Source organism: Excalfactoria chinensis, chromosome 1, assembly GCF_039878825.1.
Source record: "Excalfactoria chinensis isolate bCotChi1 chromosome 1, bCotChi1.hap2, whole genome shotgun sequence".
Classification (NCBI taxonomy): Eukaryota; Metazoa; Chordata; class Aves; order Galliformes; family Phasianidae; genus Excalfactoria; species Excalfactoria chinensis.
The window spans coordinates 137,028,916-137,049,664 of record NC_092825.1 but is presented as its reverse complement, the minus strand read 5'-3'; the positions used below and the strand labels follow the sequence as shown (position 1 = coordinate 137,049,664).

At 43.0% G+C, this 20,749-nt stretch overlaps 1 protein-coding gene across 6 annotated transcripts in view; it reads left to right on the top strand.

Annotated features, from left to right (window-relative positions):
- The window catches only part of FARP1 (FERM, ARH/RhoGEF and pleckstrin domain protein 1), a 193,578-nt gene that overhangs the window by 23,352 nt on the left and 149,477 nt on the right, over positions 1–20,749 (top strand). For 4 of the 6 annotated variants that reach the window (XM_072348229.1, XM_072348204.1, XM_072348246.1 and 1 more), the window contains exon 2: positions 11,363–11,558. In XM_072348229.1, the coding sequence (XP_072204330.1) occupies positions 11,388–11,558 (171 nt within the window). In that variant the 5' untranslated portion in view covers positions 11,363–11,387. Of the gene's footprint in view, positions 1–7,335; positions 7,355–9,042; positions 9,064–9,674; positions 9,793–11,362; positions 11,559–20,749 lie in introns of those variants that run through there. The other 2 variants (XM_072348212.1, XM_072348221.1) reach the window with 2 other exon arrangements.

Sequence of the window (20,749 nt, the reverse complement as noted above, 5' to 3'; positions counted from 1 at the left end):
TGGAGGGAAAATAAATACTGAATGTCTTTCCTTTAACTGGCAATGCTACTCTGTGCAGTGACTGAGGCAGAATGCTTTTTGGCAGCGTCAGGGTGGGGAAATCAGGTTACAGCGTGCAAGAACAGGAAGGGCTACCTTAGAGTCTGCTGGCATGCTTTAACTCAAACAGCTCCTAGTTCTTACCTCTTCCTTTAAGGACTTTTTCTCTTATTGAAATAAATGAAAATCCATAATAAGCTTTTTCCCCTTTGCCTTCCTCAATCTGTGCATGGGCCCCTATCTCCATCTTCTTCCTGGCCCATCCCTTCAACCACCTTGGGAGCGGCATTCATCCAGCATGGCTCCAGGTGTGATTAGCTCTTCCTTCCTACCATGTGAGACCCATGGGGAGGTCAGGCACCCTGCTCACCCTGCAGAGCTTGGGTCAGCTCTGTCATAGACAATCATGAAGATGCAAGGCCTGTCGGACTCCTCTCTCCTCTGACAGAGAGGCATGGTTTGCTTGACATTGGGGAAGCATGCAAAGTTCAAGCATGCTCAGCTAGGGAAGGCTCTTGGGAGATATTAGTTATTCACACTTCAGAAGTCTCTGCCTGCTCTATGCCACTATCGGATGCAGTCATAAAAGCTTCTTTCCGTGTTCAGCATAATCTAAAGTTACTTGAGAGTCAGGAGCCAAGAAAAGAAGATGAGTCTATAATGTTCTCGCAGGGGGAGCAATCTAATAGCCAGGCTTCCTGTTGACCTAGCGCACTAGTGTGACCTGCTGTTATGCCCTATGGTGGCTGCGCCGTAGTGGTAGTGGAAGTCTTTTATTTAGGGAGAGCATCCATCAAAATCATCCAGGCAGTGTTTCCTTTGAAGTCCTGCGTTATTTGCAGTGGCCCTCTTTCTTCATGATCTTTCTCTGGCAGCTTCTATGTTGTGATGTCTTAACTGAAAAAGAAATACATAAATACGAGTCATTTCTTCGTTCCATTTAGATTGTAAAGACTGTTTTTGGGTACTATTTCTGAGGATATTTTAGAGAGAATGGTGCAGGCCAGTGGGCAGATTTGGCAATATTTCTGTTTTCTCTGCTTTCAAACTCTGCAAGGAGGGGAACAGAACAAGAAAACTGATGCTTCCCACTGGCCCCTTTGGTGGTAAAAAGTATAGATTCTGCAGATAATGCTTTTTCACACTTGTAAGATAGTAATTAGCTTTGAAATGCATCAGAATCCAGGGAGATGTGATCTGTACTGAAACAGGTTCGCTGATAAAAGTACAGTGATGTGGTTGGTCAGGCAAGCCTGTCTCCAGATCCAGCCTGTAAAGCTTGCAATAGTAGTGCTGGGGTTTGGAGTAACTTATGCCAGCTTTCATTGTGAAGAAAGTTATAGGTAAAATAGGTTATATGGGAAAGCAGTTTATTTTGCAGGCATAACGGCAACTCACAGGTTTTTTGGTCTAACAGGTTTTTTGGTCTGTCTTTGCCTTCTGTGAAAAACAGCCCAAGTCTGTGTTCATGCAGCATATCGAATACTTACAGTTGAGCTGGAAATAAAATGTAGACTTACCTGTGGCCGCAGAACGCCTCTAATAGCTGTTCACAAAAGAGACGTGGTGTTATCAGTTATCTCAAGACAGAGAGGTATTGTGTCTTAGAAGGTTGGGAGAGCTGTCGTCAGACAAAAAGGGACAGACAGTGTCTAGACGCACAGCTCAGCACAGGTAGGGTTTCTCCATAGTTCTTTCAGTGCTTCTACTGTTGGCACAAAGAGAAATGAGATAGAAACGTAAGCAAGTTTGAAGGTTTTGCTGTAAGTTTTACAACTATTTTGCAGGGGGGGGGGGAGGGGAAGGCAGTTTCTAAACTCTGTAGGATATTTCAATCTAGATTGTGTGCAGTCTTAACCTCCCAACCCGATTGCTGCATGTCCACCGGGATGCCAATAAGTCTATTAAGTTGTTTTCTAAACAGCAGTACAAAAAGCAATTTAGTTTTCTTGATGGCCCAAGCATTTCTTGCTGGGAGCTGTGTTGTTACCAGTGTGGTTGTTCTTTGGCCAAGTATAATGAAGGCTTCTGGTAGAAGAATTTATATATATATATATATATATATATATATATATATATATATTCAGTCATATTGAACTGTTTTACAAACTTATAAAATGTCTCTTTCAGTAGCAAATGTTTAAATATTTAAAGCCTGCAGGATTTCTTTCTGTTTTTGCAGTGGGTTATGCACTGTGTATACAATCGTGACCATAAATATGTTTTTCCTGGTGGAAGACCATAGACTGTGCGTATGTAATAATTTTGTGGGATTCTGATCACAAGCTCTGGGCAAGAAGGAAGCTAGTCAAGACCATTACGACTTCAATTTAACATGTTTGGATAGGCATCTTCCCTGGGTACGTAATGCTGAGTGTAGATGTCGTTGTCCTCTGTGGTTACAAGCTTCAGGGTCATGAGAGTGGTGCGAGCTCATGCACAGCTGCTTTTATGCAGCGTGTGCTGGTCAGCTCATGAGCTGCTGCTCCGTTCCTGTGCCGCGTACCATCAGCACAACAAATCGTATGTACCTGGTCTCTGTCTTAACAGGGTAGAGAATGGGGATCTGTGCGTGCTGACTGCAGCATCTTCTGCTGGGTGTCTGCATGCTCAGGGATGGGAGAGTTTCCTTGGGGGGCTGCTGAAACACTAGGGTTGAAATCCTGCTTCTGACAGCTCTCTGGAGGAGTCAGCACAAATACCTCAACTACATATTTGCATTTGGTTCAGAGAAATACTATATCCCGCAAGCTGTTTATTTCTCAAAAGCAGGTCTATCTCAGAATTTTCCTCCCAGCTGCTGAACGGTAGTATTATCATCGTGTGTTATTAATTCTTTCGACATGTTTTTATTCCACGGAAAACATAGATGTTAACTATAGGCTGGGTATGAGTTGCTGGATCCCTTTCAGAATTCTGTTAAATCTGGAAGCAAATCAGATTACTTTCTTCTTCTAGGAGCATATTCGGCTTGGCTTTCCCATGAGGTGTTGTATGGGTGAGTGAGCCCAGAGCACTCCAGCTGGTGCAGCAGCTTTATTTATGCAGAGTGATGGCATGAAAGGGTTTTGGAAAATGCTTTTAATGGTTTCAGGAGGGGTTCGTATTACTGCTGAACCACCAAACTGCTTTAACTTCTTACCCACTTCACTCGTGTTTTCAGTGACTAACTGTGGGCTCTGGGGGGACCCATTGATTGAGAAACTTTCCTATCTGGGAACACAAGAATGAGAGGCTTTTAAAATCCCTCTTTGTATGTTCCTAGCATGTATTACATAGCAGCAAAGTTTCCGCAGCCTTTCCGTCCATTCAAATTGTAATGTGTCTAATAGCAAACCAAGCGTTTATGTAGCAATATCTGCTTCTGAGCTGTTAAGGGATTTGTGGCTACACAGGCTTGACTGGAGCTCTCCATTTCATAGAATCGCAAACTCACTGAGCTTGGAAAAGACCTCCAAGATCATCCAGTCCAACCATCTGCCTACCACCAATATTGCCCACTAAACCACATCCCCCAGTACAACATCACAGTGTTTCTTGAACACCTGCAGGGTTGGTGACTCCAGCACCACCATGGGCAGCCCATTCCAGCACCTGACCACTCTTTTTTGTGAATCAGCCCTATGAGGAGAGACTAAGGAAGCTGGGGCTGTTTAGTCTGAGGAAGAGGAGGCTGAGGGGAGACCTTATTGCCATCTTCCAGTACCTGAAAGGTTCTTACAGTGAGAGTGGGGCAGGTCTCTTCTCACTACTGACTTGTGACAGGACGAGGGGAAATGGCCTCAAGTTGCGCCAGGGCAAGTTTAGGTTGGATATTAGGAAGAACTTCTTTACAGAAAGGGTGGTTAGGTACTGGAATGGGCTCCCCAGGGAGGTGGTTGAATCGCCATCCCTGGATGTGTTTAAGAGCTGTTTGGATGTGGTACTCAGGGATATGATTTAGCAGAGGTTTGTTGTTGTGGTATTGTTTTGTGGTTGTTTTTTAAGAGATAGGCTACTGGTTAGGCTGCGGTTGGACTTGATGATCTTCAAGGTCTTTTCCAACCTGAGTAATTCTATGATTCTATGATTCTATGATTTTGGAGAAGAAATTTTTCTTGGTATTCAACCTGAACCTCCTCTGACGCAACTTGAAGCCATTCCCTCTAGTCCTATCACTGGTTATGTGTGAGAAGAGGCCAACCCCCACCTCAGCACAACCTCCTTTCAGGTTGTTGTAGAGAGCGATAAGGTCTCCCCTCAGCCTCCTGTTCTCCAGGGATCAAGTAAACTACTGAATCCTTCTCCCCTCAGAAAGACATTTGGCTCAGACTCTGTCACTGATTTTGAAGGGAAAGCACAGTTGTTAGGGGAGAGTCACAAGCCAAACAGTTAGAACTGACCATTCCCATTGCGTTGCAGATGAGACACTGTTTTCCCTTCCAGGAATAGCCGAAGCTACCTATTTGTACAGTGTTGTTGGGCTTGGCTGATGTAAAAGCTGAAGAAAAAACTTAAAAATTGGCTCTGTTGGTTTGACTCTGGTATTGGCATTCCTGACTTGAGTAAATAGCATCAATCATTGGCACAAGGGAACACGGTGAAGAATAAAGAGTGGGAACAAGTCCCTAGGGCTTGGGGAGTGGTCACAGCTAGTCCAAGGAAACCTCACGGGAAGAGCCTCCTTGGGGGAGGGTTCCTTTCAGAAGGTCAGCATGCAAAGGTTTCGTTGAATATAATGGCTCATATAAATGTACAATTGCTGCATTTCTACGTAGGTATATATGTGTGTGTATATATTTGTGTGTGTGTGTATTTCTGATGACTTGGTTTGCATGATATTCAGAGAAGGAAGAAAAAAGAAGGGTTCCGTGCCTGCCAGAAATTTCTAATGCAGGGTTGTCTGGAAAGCACAGCACACAAGGAATTAGTCTGTTTACTGCCTTGTTGATACTGTTGACAGTAATCAAAAGTAATTTCAGCTTTGTGTTGTTGTTATTCTTTTTTTAATACCGTTTGCAGACTAGACTGGCTCGATCCACGGAGCAGTCTGTACTTATGCTTCAGAGATGAGATTTTTTTCACAGAGGCAATTGCAAAAGTGTGCAAGAACACGTTGTTGCATTCGTTGATAGATCTACTGACAGGTGTGTAGTTGAGGAGAGAGACAGTGTGCATTAGATTTGTGCAGGGTGGGACTGCTCTTTGCTGACACCTGGCAAAAGACCTGGAATGTGGGACAGCTGCTAGCACCACAGAATCACAAACAGCTCGAGGACCTGAGCGTAATGAAGATAAATGAGCTCAAGCTGGAAGCTGAATGGCCCTAAAGGTAAAAGTAGTAATGAGCATGGTTGCTCTAAATGCTGTACAGACAGGCTTGCAAGATGTGTTTTTAATGTCATGTCTTGTCCTTTACATACATATACGTTCATTATTCCAGATTTCAGCCTACCTTACTGGTACGCTGATTAGTTTGAATGTCTGTAAAGCTGCTGTGGCACTTGACCCGATTTCTGTGGTACAGTCACGCTGATGGGCAGACCGAGGGCTCAGATTTGTATTGCAGTGCAGTTCTCTTACTTGGTAGCACCAAATTAGCTGGAATAAGAAACCAGTGTCAGATTCAGGGACAAGTAACGCAGTCGCTAATGGCCTGCCAGCAGCTATGCGCCAGTGTATGACAGTCTGAGAATTTTACATTGGTTTCCCATTCTACCTAATTTGGTGTCATCAAGCAAAGCAGCGGGATTTAGAGATTTCAGTGTCTGACCGAGATGGGCAACTTTGTGGGCTGTGTTTATTTTCATGACAGGTGATGATTTGTATGCTCTTGTGGTTACTCTGCTTTATTTAAAGCCATTTCTCTTTGCTGCAAAGTGTGCAAAATGCTACAGTATCCAGTTCTGAGATGGGCAGAAAGTAGGCAGCCATAAAAAATAGAAAATCTGTTTTTAGAAACTAAACCCAGTTTAGGGACTCGCTCTCCATCCTGTTCTCCGCTGACCGTACATGGGGACGATATGTGAGCCTCTAGTGCTGGTCTGGACCATACCATACCTAGAGCCTCCCTACTTCTGAATTCATTACAAAAATATAGATCATTATTTTTTAATCCCAAAAGAGAGCCCAAAGGTACAGAAGAACCAGCTTCATGTAATACTTCCTTCTCTCTCTACTATGCCCATTTTTCTTTTGTACTGAGTTCTGCAGTATTACAACTTCAGCTTTTCCAACATTGACTTCAGGGCAAGGATCACCTCTCTTGGTCTCTTGACCTCCAGGTGATGCTTTGCCTAATGCAGCCAAGAATATTGTTAGCCGTCATAGCAACAAGTGCACATTACTGACTCACATCCGACTTGGTGTCCACCAGGACTCTAGATCATTTTCTGCAGAGCTGCTTTGCAGCTGGTTGGCACTGAGCACCTCGTGGTGCCTGCAGTTGGCTGTTCTTTCCCCAGTGCAGGACTCTGCACTTCTCCTTGTTGGACTCTGTGAGGTTCCTGTCAGCCCACCACCCCAGCTTGTCATAGACCCCCTGAGTGGCAGTGTGGGCCTCTGGTGAGTCAGCCACTTCCACCAGTTTAGTGTCATCCATGAGTTTACTGAGGGTGCACTCTGCCCCCATCATCGTGACCTTTAATGAAGATGTTAAACAGGACAGGCCCAGGACTGACCCCTGGGGTACTCTGCTCATTACTAGGCTCCAGCCAGGCTTTGTGCCACTGACCACTGCCCTTTGGCTAGTTTTCAGTCTGCGGTTTTGATTTACTGGCTGTCTTTCATCATTAGTACTCACGGTGTGCAAACTCTCAGCTGTTCTTCGTTTTGGAGCAAGAGTTGAGGGTGGTTTATTTGTTTTGCATTGGTTCATCGTTATTTCAACTGTAGATTTTGCAGATGAAATAATGTTACTTAGTTTAATAGCTTACTATTTTTATCATTATATTTGCTTGATACGAATCTGCCGCGTCATTGTGGAGATACTGGGATAACACTTCATCATACAATGGCTTGGCAGAAACATTAATGTCTGGTGCAGCTCTGGATGGACCTTAGAGACGGTGGCAGTTTCTGTCTCACAGACCTGCCACAACTTTTTTCTCTGAGCTCTTTGTGTTCAGACTCTGCCAAGCATCCTTTCTTTCCTCATAGGTTATTTATATATATAACTGAAGAATAGTGCTCTTTAAAGGAGTGTTTCCAAGCTGGTATTCCTTGTAATCCTCTCTGCAGCTGAAGCTTTCCAGAGGTTTCACAAGAAGCTGAGCATGACAAGCACTTGCGGGTAGTCTGCCTGGATTGCTGCTCCACATTTGTTATCCCTTGGAAGGTCTGGATTTTGTTTGTTATTTGTTAGTCCTCCAGTGCTGCTGTAGTTCTTCCTATCGGTCTGTAAATCATTGAGATGGTTTGAGTCGTTTCGCCCGGTGTCATCTTGACTACATTGATCTCTTTCAGATGTCTGATTGCTGTGTGATCTGGGATACAGGGGTGGGACAGCAGCTGAAAGGCCTGGACTGCAGCCCCTGCCATGTGGCTGCTTTGCTCCGTGAGCTGTAAGGATGGCCATGCCACTCCACTGCACCCATTTCCCCCACACCTTTAAGAGATGGATAGCATACAGTGTGTTTCCATCTTTGCTTTCAAAGTGTGCTGTAACAAAAGTGGGAAGGCCCTCTGTTCCCAGTGATGTGCTGCCTCAGCAAGAGCAGCCTTCAGACTTGCCTCAAGTGTCTAAACCTCCTTGTCTCCTGGGAAGGCTGAGTGATTAATGGATTTGATGAGCATGTATTCCAACAGGCATTCTGCTGGTGTTTCAAATGTTGTCTTATTCCTTTCTTTTCCCTCAGTATTTCCTAATGTTTTTTATGACCTTTTGTTCTCCCCACCAGAACAAAAAAGGTGTTGCTTCTACTCCTAGGTCCCTTTAGGCTACTGTTAGGTCACTTTAATTGTTTTTCCTTCTGACAAAGTAAAATACAGGGAAACTTCATTTGACCTGAACCTTTCAAGTGCCATAAAATGCACCTGTTGAAACCTGGGTTTGAACACTGAGGACCTCAGTGGCACCGTGCTGAGGCCCATCTTGACCTTTGCCAAGTGTATGCTCAGAACTTGAAGTTTTTGTCTGAGCATGTAGATGTGGTATCTGTGTAAGTGGGTTGTTACCATGTACTTAGGACAAAAGCACATTGAATAATTCATCTGATGACACACATGGCTTTCTGTAGTGGCTGCCCTACTGTTGTTGTTGCCCCCCATTGTGTGAGATGGCTTGAGTTGAGCTAGTGGCCTGCCAGCAGCTGCAAGAACTGCTGGCTGTGCTCAGCTCACCCTGGCTTTAGGTTAGCCAGTGTGCAAGGAGCCAATTTAATTTGTTAACCCAGCAAAGAACAAAACACTAAATTATTTTCTTTTGGATTATCAAGGTTCATTGGCTCAGTGAAGGGTCTGAGGGGGGTGAGACTGTCTTTAAAATTCTCCATCCAGTGTCCAGACTTGATCGTTCTCATTGTGACAGATGTTTGGTAGCCTAATCCCCTTGGGCTTCTCATAATGTTCAGCAAGTGTTGATGAATGTCAGTGGGTGCCATTATTTCCACATGGAGGAATTCAGTGGCACTCCCTTTGCTTCATACACTCTTCCGAGTATGTCAGATGCCATTCTGTCAGACCGCCCCTCTGCTGTCATTTGTCACACGACAACAGTGTGTAACGGGATACTGGTGGGAATGTTCAACCTCAGCTGTATGCCACCATCATCTGCCTCTGATGTCATAGGCCAACATGTTAAAACAGGAGGCATGACTTTCGGAGCAACCCTTTCGTATTACAAGAGTTTCTATATTACGAACTGCTGATAGTAATAATAAAAGCCCTCTCAGCTACGTATGTGAAGTGGTTTGGCTTATGCTTTTCCTTCATGTTTCTTTTGGCTCCTAACCTTGGATCCTTTTTCCATGTCTCACCTAGTTTATTTGCCTTTCTGAATGTGTGTGGCCCACTGGATCATCCTGTCAGAAGAACATTTACAGAAAGGTGTGAGCTCCAGAATATTTCCTGATGTTGATTATTTAATGGTATCACTTGAATTGCACTGGATTGATTTCCCCCGTTTTGGATTTGATAAATAGAACAGATTTCCTTTGACTGTATGAAGTATAACTAGCCAAAGACTGCTGTAACAACACAGACATTGTGGAGGCCCTTTCTTCAGTACTGGTGCTGTGTGTGGTGACTTTAGGACAGCTCTTAAAACAGCTTTTGAATTAACAAGGCTGTGGAGCAGTATCTGTGTCTAGTGGCATTTCCAGACACTGTGTGTGCTTACGTTTCCCCATGTACTTAAATGCAGGAAAATCAGATTTATTTGCAAGTACACCTGGAGTGTTGCTCCGTAGCTTTGTCTTCCTGTAATTCCTGCCTCCAAGTGCAGCTTTCTCGTTGACGCTTCTTGTCTCATAAAAGGTTTTAATTTAATTAATTTTAAAGAATAGAATCAATTGAATCAATTCAGCTTATGGTTTAGATCATAGTGCCAGTTGATGAAAATTGAATTGCGTTTGTTTCATTGCTATTTGGCTTGCACTTGGGCGGTTGCAGTAGCATTGCTTTCAGCCTGATACTAAGACAGTGCTGTCTCGTTACAGAAGTCACCAGTTTGTGGCACTTAGATGTACCGCCTGTGTTGTCCTGCGGGCAAACTTCTATGTTCCCCACTGGCTTTTGGTTCTCCTTCACTTGTGCCTATTGAGTTGAGACGGAAAGGTGTGTGGTCCCTAATTTTTCATTCCCTGCCTTCTCAGCTGGTGCATTGCTGCTTCTCTGTTAATCAAAGCACTGCTTAGAAAACTTTACCCCCAGCTGCTTGCTGGGTGAAGTCTGTGGGAACAGATTAGTCAGGAAATGGAAGAGTGATGTGCAGTAAATAGTATATCCTGCTGAAGACAGGCTTGTTTTTCTTCCATCCTTACGGTATCATATTACATGGCACTTTATGCCACTGTTCTTTATAATATACTGTAGAACTGCTGAGGCATTTCACTATGTAAGACTATATTGTACTTCTTTTTTCCCCGTAGGCTTCTCAATAATTTTAACCTCAGAGTAAAACCAGGCTATGAACAGCAGTACTCTTCTTGTGCCTCTGCTTGGCTGGAAAGTTACGTTTCTGTCCTTTGTGTGTGCTCTGTGTTTTGGTTTTGTTTTAATGGTCATTGATCAGCACATAAAAGTCACGGGGAATGGAAATGTAATTACTGAGAAAGACAAATAGACAGTAGCAGCAGGTTGCATCAGAAACATGGCCAGAATGTCTAATGACAGGGGAAAAAACTGAAATCAAATTCTGGTGTGATGTGCAAGACTTGCCGAGTGAAACTAATGATCCTTGAATTAGAAAAGAAGGCTGAAAACTGTGCCAGCTAATGAAAAATCACGCTGAATCATTGTTGGAGCTCGGCTCCCTTTCTAGGATAGAATATTTATTTGGCAGAGATGCACTGCGTAATGTAGTGCAAAAGCTGCGTGGAAACAAAATTAGCAAGCCACTTCCTGAGGCTTCTTTGTGTGGATACAGAGAAGACATCCCTTTTCAGTGAGCTGTGCTGATGAACTAGTAATGGTGGAACCTTCCGTCAGCATGGAACGTTCCTTGAGGTTCCCTTGCTTCTTACTAGGGCTCTGTGAGGAGCCACAGCGAGGCTGGGGAGCCTTGTTTTTCCCAACTAGTGACATTGCTCTGGCTTTTTCTAGGCTCTTTGTGGCCTGTTCTCACAGTCCTTGACCTACCACTGGGATCATGTTAGGCTTCACATTCTAGAGCAGAACTGGTCCCTGAAGGAAACACGGTATTGAGGCCATATTATTGGGATCATCTTATACCCTGTGTTCATTCCTGCTTCACTGGGCCCCAAGCAAGGTGGAAGTGTGAAAGGGCTGGGGGAGACTGGTAGGAGCAAAAGAGAACGTGCCAATATGGCTGGAGGGAATGGTGCTTGACAGATGGGGAGTTGCTCATCTGCTCCTCACCTTCCACCCAGTTTTGGGAGCCCTGTTGGCTGCTAACAGCCTGATTTGCAAGTATATAAAATTAGCATAACTTATTGCGATATAGGTTGTATCACAGTACTTGTTTCCAATGTGGTCTTGTTGCATTTTCCAAGAGAGGACTATTTCTCTTCTCTCATTGTGTGGTACCACAGCCAGGCAGTCTTCCAGTTTTGCTTCATGGTAAGGGTCACCTGGTGGTGTATCAGTTTTAAGTGCATATATATCATAATGCTTACGTGCAACAGCTGTTACATGCAAGTCTTCTTTGCCTTTATTCCCTTACCAGATATAAGAAACATTTCTCTCTAAACATGGGTGAAACAGAGCAGAGGCCAACAGCAGGATCCCGGTTAGGAGCTCAGGAGAACGCTGGGATCAGTACCTTGGAGCATGGACAGAAACCACCTCTGACACCTCCAGGAAAACTCATCTCCATCAAAATTCAGATGCTGGATGACACTCAAGAAACGTTTGAAGTTCCGGTAAGGATGTGAGGGTTGGGTGGCTAAGGATTGTTGGAACGTTTCTCAAAATGCATGGTTTAAAACCAGTTCTTGTTTTATTTCAGCTCTGCAATTTTTTGGTTAATGGATTCTTGTTGCAGAGAGAATGGCAGTTTATATCACTGTTAAATAGATATGATAATGCAACGGAATAACGTTAAGCAGTTAAGTGAATTGTAAATTAAAGTTAGTATTTGGTTTCTGCTTGAACAGCTTCAAAGTAAGTGACTATCTTTGGTGTTTTTTTTCTCCCTTCATATGTTATATCACTGGTTACTTTATGAACATTTGATGTATTTGCTTGGTGCTCTTGTGCCCTTGATCCAGTAAACTATAGCACTAGATGACTTACTTATTCCCCCCTGCCCCCCCCCAGCAATTCCTTACAGCGGGTAACCTGAAATCATTGAAGTTATCACCAGTTTATCACTCATACAGGCACCAAGTGCTCATACATGCAATGAGGGCGGGGAAAGAATCAAAACTACCCCATCTAAAGTTTCTCTCTATGGTCACTGCACACTGATGCTAATCTAGGTTTGTACTTGCCAAGTGCTCAAACAGCCACTACTGCTTTTCTGTGTGCATGAGCAAAGGAATCATTTTGAATTGGTTTTGATGCAGTATCACAGAAACAGTGATGTTTTATGCTATCTAACTGTTAGCAACCACTAATGACTTTAACATGCTGCACTCAGGTGATAAACACGGTAACGCTGTCGAACACCACTGCTGTTATGAAAGAGTGCTGGAATGTATGTGTTCCAAAGTTCTCAATGTTCAGTGAATAGGAAACTGGAAACCTGAGTTCAAATTTCATCCTTTGTTACGTGCGTTTTATGTTGCCATGGTAACCTCCCTGCCTTCTTTGGCTCAGTTTTCCCTTATGTGAAATGGGGGGTAACCAGAAGTGTAGAGCTCACATGTATACCTCTGTATAAAATTGCTTATGCTCACTGGTGAAATGTTATCTCTGTATTAAAGCTGAAAGAGTTATGATTAGGAAAATCCACATAAAAATTTAGTATCTCTTGGAAAGTGTCCAGCGGAGGGCCACAAAGATGGTGAAGGGCCTGGAGCATCTCCCCTATGAGGAGAGACTTAGGGAACTGGGTCTGTTTAGCCTTGAGAAAAGAAGGCTGAGAGGGGACTTGATCCAGGTTTATAAATACCTGAGGTGTGGGAGCCATAGTGGCGAGGCTGGTCTCTTTTCAGTAGTGCGTGGGGACTGGACTAGGGGAAATGGACTGAAACTTCAGCATAGGAAGTTCCACATGAATGTGCGCAAGAACTTCTTTACGGTGAGGGTGACGGAGCACTGGAACAGGCTGCCCAGGGGGGTGGTGGAGTCTCCTTCTCTGGAGATATTCAAGACCCGCCTGGACGCCTACCTGTGTGACGTGGTGTAGGGAGCCTGCTTTGGCAGGGGGGTTGGACTCGATGATCTCTAGAGGTCCCTTCCAACCCCTACAATTCTGTGATTCTGTGATTCTGTGATCCCTTGTTTGTAAGGTGTTGTTTTGTTTTGTATGTGTGTACGTGCACGTGCTTTTTGGTTTGCTCTCTGCTGCTATTTGTGACCTGACTAGAACTACATAGGCAGTCTTAGAACTTCTTGTAATAGAAAGAAATCTCTCCAGACAGGTATTTAAATGTCATTGTTATAAAGCAAAAGGCTCACCTATATAGCAGCTTATTATGGTTCTGCACCCTTCAGAATGCCTGCTGCATACCTACAGTGAACAGAATAAAATCAGTAGTTTTGAAGTACACATGGCTGTCCAAAAATACAGATCTAGTTTAAAATACCAAATTCTGCTGAGAATTTTGCTGCATGATGTATGCAGTACAAAGTCCCAGAGATGACAGATGAGAGATGATGATTTTCTTTTCCTAGCTGTTAAAAGCTTTCAAAAACTCTTGGGAAATAACACAGTTAATCAAAGTTTATAATGCTCTTCTAACAAACATTTAGTAGGAGCTGTTTTCAGATCAAATCCCGTTCATTGAATTGTGTAGAAGCAAACGTGAGTAACAGGTGGCTGCAGTACAGCTGTATAACTCTAGCTTTGCTTCTGGCATTTGAGAAAACATTTTTTTCCACCCTCAGTATTTAGAAGACTCCCAGATTACTTTCTGTTTATAAACTTAAGTGGCTTCTGGAAGACTTAGGTTGTAACAACCATTCAGGTCACTTCAGAGTGAATATTTCCTCAGGCATTTACTTCATAACTACATCCATTTGATGAGAGTCTGGTTGGTTTTAAAATCAAAACTTCTGAAATCTGCAGAATATTTGGAGCAGATTCCTGAAGCTTCTTGTCTCCAAATGGAACTATAAACATGATTTTCAGTCTACTCTAAAAGGCATTAATTTTTTAGTCCCATCTCATAGAAATGGATTCTTTTTTTTCCCCAGTACATGCAAATTGTTTATTCACGTTGGAAAAGCCATGTTCCCATTCATAAGCATGCTTGTTTTTGTTACCAGATTGGTGCAGTATACAGAGAAAAAAGAAAGTGGTGCCATTTCAACAAAATATTTGAGGAGCAGCAAGTATGGTTGTGGGCAGGAGATGTTAAGCATACAGACCTGAGTACATCTGTGCGTCTGCTTTTTAGTGAAGTCAAAGCTTTTTGCACAACCGAGGGTCTGAACTGCATTTCCCAAAACTTCAGCCCCTGGCTGAACCTTCCGAATACGGTATGAGGATAAACTGATAAGCTATCGTGTTTCTCTCAGCTTCAGGGGTTTCACTGGACGTTGTTTTCTCTGTTAGCAAATAGACCAAACTTTGGCTGGTTTTATGTCTGCTTACTCTGTACTTTGGAGGACGGCATGAATTTTTTTATGCCACTTTACTGTTTGCTTGTGAACTCTGTAAAAATAGAAACCAACACTGGTGTTTCTCCTGCCTGACCTCTGAGACAGAAGTAAAATAATTGGGACTATCCATCTGCTTAGTTCTCCTTCCTTGCTACTCCTAGAATTTCTTTTGTTGTATCATCAACCTACCATTAGCTAAAACTGGAAGTCTTAGTCCAAGTGACCTTTCTCATGTCTTGTTTTATGGGTTTTGTGTTTTAGTCATCTTACAGAGGACAAAATTCAATCTCATTGCACTTAGGTAATACCTTTCCTCCTGCCATATGCAAAAATAACCTGTTTTATTAGAGCAAAATCTTTGAGATTTGTCTGCTCTGTATATAGCAACAGAAAAACGTGACCTACTTCCATGCCTCTCACTGCTGGTTAAAAGTAAAGGAACTTCTGTCATTTCTCCTTCACCAAGGGGAAGCCTTGACCAGCTTTTGGTATGAGTGTTTTGGTGCCATCTACCTATGCTGTGTCCAGGTCTCATTAGTATGGGCCTGTTAATCTGTCCTGTACTCTCAGACAAGAGCTGGCTTCAGCTGCTGTAATAGGTGGTCAGTGCCTGAAAGTCAGGCCTCTTGCTCAAGGCTAACGCTTGCAAAATGCTTGGAGCTGTTGGCCGTGGTGGTGGCTCTGTGAGTGGACAGCATGCAAAAGTGTAATCAATTTATGTTTCTTTATTCTTCTTTTTTCTTTTTTTTGCTTTTAAGTGTGCCTTCTGATTAGGCTGTGTTTGCTGAAAAGTGAAAGAGTTAGTTAAGTATGTTAACTGGAGGTGCTCAGAGATCCCACATGCACTGGTCTGTTTCAGCTGACTATTGGCTAAGTTGCAACCATCTGGTGGGATAAACAAATGCGATCCTTTTTTCACTCTGCGAGAGGACAACAGCTTTCACCACAATGACTAAGGTGAAGTTGGAAGAACACCTTTTCACATTTGTACACATGATGATAATCTAGGTAGATCTAGGGCATTTTTGGAAGGTTGACACTTCCACTGTATGGCTTACGAAACTCAACAAATAGAGGTTGTGTATTATACAAGATGTGTTGGAATGTACAGTTCTGCTTATATTGTGTTCAGTTTTATATCTAGTTAGTTTGAAGAGAAAGGGGTTGATTTTATTAAAACAGCAAAAATAATGTATTTTCCTATGTATACATTTTAACCTGGTCTCTCCTGTAGGCTCAAGCCAGTTTATGTCAATAAGAAATTAAGTTTTTAAGGATGGCAAAAAGAGCTGATGGTTGTATTTACTGGAGATTGTTCGGGGGGAGGAGGGGGCGGTAAGAACACCTTAATGTTTATGCCACTGTGACATATATATTATTTCTGGCACTGAAGCAATTATAAAAATTAACAGAATCTGCTTGAAAACTACTCCTAAGCAGAAAGAATCAGTGCTGATCCTTTCCAGGCAATGCCGAAGGCGTTACCGATTCTCATGTGAAGCCGCTGTGATGAGTCAGTGACTCAGACCAGGTTTAACCATGACTGATGTGATGCCTGTCACTGGTCATATCAGAGTCTTGCAGAGAAAGGCTCTGATTTGACTAGAATGACACTATTGGTGCTGAACAGAAAGTCAGAGCTGTTTCTTTCCCTTTAGCATCAAAGGTGAGAGTTCTTCTCCGTAAAGCTCCGGTCTCTTTAATCAAAAACAAACCACACTCCTCTTTATTGTGTCTGAGAGAGAATAGTTGCTGCCTTGTTGTGGCTGTAATTTGCAAAGACTAAAACATGCTTGCCTGTCAGATAACTGCAGTTTATTAAACATCTGTTTTCTGTCTTATGTAAACTGTCTTTCCCTCTGAATGTGTTCAAGCTTAGTGAAATATTCAGGCTTGGAAAATGTCATTCGCTTTGAGGGATTAACACCTGGTTTATTAAGCGAAAGGAGTCTCTTAATAGGAAGCAGGGTGAGGGTTTAATCCTTAGTAAACATCAGCTGTAAACATTTCATTTCTGTTTGCTTTCTCAGAAGAGAAAGATTTCCTTTAGAAGATCTGAGAATAAAGACTGAACCGTCTCGGTCTACAAGTATTTATCTTTCACTGGAGTTCAGATGTTGTGGCAGGGAATTCCTGTGCCTCATGCTCAGACTGTTGAAGAAAAAAAAAGACCTCATAATCCTGCTTGGGCTGTATTTCTTAAGGCTCATGGTCTGGTGTGGGGATTTTGGTTGGTTGGTTTTGTTTGTGCAGCCATATCAAGGTGGCTCATACTCCCTTTGTGGGGAAAGTACCTTCTATTAAGGGTACTCCCAGCCAACTTCAGGCTGGCGTAAGTATGCCAGGAAAAGCTTCATATTAAAAGCTGTCGGTACTTAACAACAAACATTACGTGTTCTGTCTTAAAATTTGCACAGGCATCGTGTTACTCTATTAAGAAATTTCAGCTACGTTTTATAAAAGCATACGTTATTTTCCATAACATTTATGGGCTGTGGTAATTGCTCTGTCATAGATATTTACCTCTGTTCTCAATACGCATATTATAACCATTAAAGTTTCTCAGTATAAGACAGTGATTTAAAAAGGATGTCGGACGGTAAAGCAGTGCAGAAACACGAAGCAGTGTTTTATGCTTTCTTAGGCAGCTTCAACTGTTACATGAACTGCATTTTTTCTTTTTCCAGCTTAGGAAATGAACAGCAGGTCAGCTGTCATTTATTCATCACCTTGAGACTTTCTTTTCTTCACATGACTGAGATTATTTGGCTATCACTGTCAGACTATTTCAGTGGAAATCGAGCATTTAAGTGTTAACCGATTGTCACATCAACCCAACGGGATGTTCTGAAGTTGTCAGAAAAACAATTTTTTTTTCTAATTCTGAAACGCATCAGTTACGTTTTTCACAGAAGAGTGTTTGGGAACACCCAGTAAACTGAGTTCTTCAGAAGGCGATTAGAATGTCCTTGTTGAAAGGCAGGAATGAGGTGAGGATTGTCTAGATGAGGAGCTACGAGATACAGTTTAGAAGCTTGTGGTAGCAACGGTGATGGGAGGATGGCTAGACTAAATGATCTTGTGGTCTTTTCAACCTGATGATTCTGTGAGTCTATGAATACTTGTGATAATACTTGATGTGCTTTTGAAAATGGAAAAGACAATTATTTGGAAGCGAAATGCTGTAACCTGAGGAAGCAGACTGTTTTAAAATGCTCGGTTTTCTGCAGTGTTTGTTTGTTGTAGTTTGCTGGTTTGATTGCTGCAGTATTCAGTAGAATGAACAGGATGAGTGGAAGTGTAATTGTAATTGCTAACAAATCCAGTGCATTTTCAGACTGAATGGGTGAGCGGGTCACTACTGGAAGGAGTAGAGACCGATGCAGCAAGAAGTCCCCATAGCTCGCTACAACTACATGAAAAGAGGCTGTGGCAAGGTGGGGACCGCCCTCTTCTCCCACTTAATTAGTGGTAGGATGAGAGGGAACGACCTCAAGTTGCACCAGGAGAAGTTCTGGTTGGATATTAGGAAAAATTTCTTTTCCAGAAGAGTGGTCAGGCATTGGAACGGGCTGCCCAGAGAGATGGTGGAGCCACTGTCCCTGGAGGTGTTCAAGAAACACTGAGATGTTCTACTAAGGCACATGGTTTAGTGGGGAAATACTAGTGGTAGGCGGACAGTTGTACTAGATGGACGTCTTTTTCAACCTTGATAATTCTATGATTCTCTGATCTCCTGCTTGAGGTGTATCGGGAAGGATGTTCTGACTTGGGTCAGAGGAAGGAGGGGAGCTGAGCAGTTGTCTGCTTCCTTCCTCCCCTCTGAGAGTGAAAGTTGTCTATTCTGACTTTAAAGAGTTTAGAACTTGATGTCAGACTCTCAACTAATCATTCATTGCTTCCTAGTTAAGGGTAAAAACATTGTACATTCAACAGGCTGTTTGTCATCCCTGACTCATTTTGTTTTGGGACAAGATTAATTGCTCCCTGGAGTTGCTTGTATATCCCTGTAAGGGGAGTATAGGGCAATAGCTTGATCTTCATTCATCATCTAGGCACCTAAGTTGTTACACACCTTTGTTTCCTTCTAGCCCCCATCCATGGGAAGTGGTGAGTCTTCTCTGTGTCCCGTAGCTGGCCAGCTGTGCTGGTGGGTACATAATACCTGCCATGGTGCTGCTTTTCTCTCTCCTGGTTGTAGCAGGGAAGCTGCAAAGCAAAGCATGCTTTGGAGGAACGATGCATTAGTGCTGTGCTGCCGTGGTGCAAATGCATGCAATCATTAATTTATTTAAGCCCATTCTTTGCTGGAAAAGGTGGTCAAGCTTAGGTTATTTTCCTTAAGCTCTGTATGAAAAGCAGTTGTCTTTGCTTCTAGCCATATGCTCTGCAGGGATATAATAAATGAGCTAGAAAAGCTTTTGGGTGAGAATAACTGCCTTCCCTCCTTCCCCCCCACGTGTGGTTGTTTAAATAGCTGTGTTGTCTGCAGCTAGGGAATGGCAGCGTAAGGATGATGCTTTGCAAGAGTACAATCTCATGTTAGAATTCAGGCACTTCAAAGCACACCCAGCTTATGCTCTTGCACTAAAACTTGAGCAAAACAGCAAGGGACTTGGGATCAGATGTGAAGCATTATTGGTATGTGATTATATCACACAGCTCGATGAATGGCCATTCAGAGCTCTGAATTGCAGTAACTTGAATTTCAGGTAAAAGCAGATCTCCCTGTAACTTGTTCTCTCACCTGTTTGAGAGATGAAGGCGCCTTTATTACAGAATTTTCAGTTGCTGTCTTCCATTATTTTGAGCAGAGTGGAAAGCAGTTGGTATAAACAAAGGCTTGAGCAGTACAGAATAAACTACTAGCAAAATGTTATAAATTGCCCATTCCTTTCCCTTTCAGTGTATTGTCTATTGGATATGGTCACATGTTAACCATTTTTGCCTGGCAATAACACATGCTGTTGAAGTGCTTATCTCCAGGTTTATTTGTCTGCTCTTGGTTCCTTGCTCTGCATGCAGTCTTTCTGTGCCATTTAGCTTGGGATATTAGTCTTTGGGCTTCATGCCCGTATGATCATCGGGTGTCATCCTGTGCTTTTTCTTTCCTCAGACCTCAGCTTTGCCACAAGCTCTCTCTAGCTCCCTGTGGCTGCAGGATGCCTGGGCTGCTGAGCTGATGGAGCTGCAGCCTCAGCAGCTGCTGGAGGTGGTGTTGACCCATCTCCCTGCTGCACTGGAAGAGGTGCTTCTCTAGCCCTGTGGTAAAGCAGCTCACGGGGCCAATCCTGCATAAAAAGCTTCGTTTTTATCAGCTTAGCTGGAACCAGCAGCTTATTACAAGGTGAGGTTGATGCCTGTGTTGGTACAACAGAGGGGAGGAAAGGTGCAGGATTGTCCTGGCAGTGCTTCAGATTTGAGCAAAGCTGCTGTAGTCATACAAAGCTGCAAAGATGGAAGAGAGTACAAGTGTGCTGTGATACTCCAACCATTATAAGGCATAAATATCTGACTTTATATTGGTTTGCGTTCTAGTGCTTCCTTGCTTGGCACTTAAATATACCTTTTATTGCTTATCCTTCTTGTCTTCTTTGCCTTTCTGCAGCTTCTTTGCCGCTACAGGTTCAATTCCTTGTTACTGATATTCTTCAGACAAATGGGAGATAGCGATGCAGAAAGATTCTTGAGTCCTGAGCATACCTCATTCTAGGTCTTCAACCACCTTCCCTGTGACAGTGACTTCCTTCTTTAGCACACTGTCAGGATGCTGTTACTACAAACCACACGTTAGGCTGTACGGGGGAGCAAGAGTCCATCACTTTAGATCTGCACAAAGCTAAAGAATCTCTCTGTAATGAGATGATTAAATTCTCGTCCACATTCATCTGCAAGATGAATTTGATACTCTCGAAAGGGTTTCCAGCCAGTTCCCAGGTTTAAGAAACTGTAGAAGGCTTAGTAGTCGGCTGCTTAGCTGTCAACTTGTCTCCATTGCTTCAATGGAATGCCTTGACAAGGCTGTGATTACAGCACGTACACACAATTAAATATTGCATTTTACATGACAGTGCGTAAATCACATAAAATGCATGGCTGGAAGTGTCTGCCAGGGTCTTTGTAGCTATCTGAATAGGGCTAGTGTGTTAAAGTCATTCCTGGATAAATATGTCAATTTTGAATAAAAAGTGATGCGTGACACAGACATGAAATGCCTGCTAACAAATACAAACAGCAGCAGCAGAAGTAGATTACAGTATCTCTCTTTCTTATTCGCACCCCTTAATAGGAGGCTTTAACTGATAGAAATTGCACAGACGTAACACTGCCAGAATATAAATAG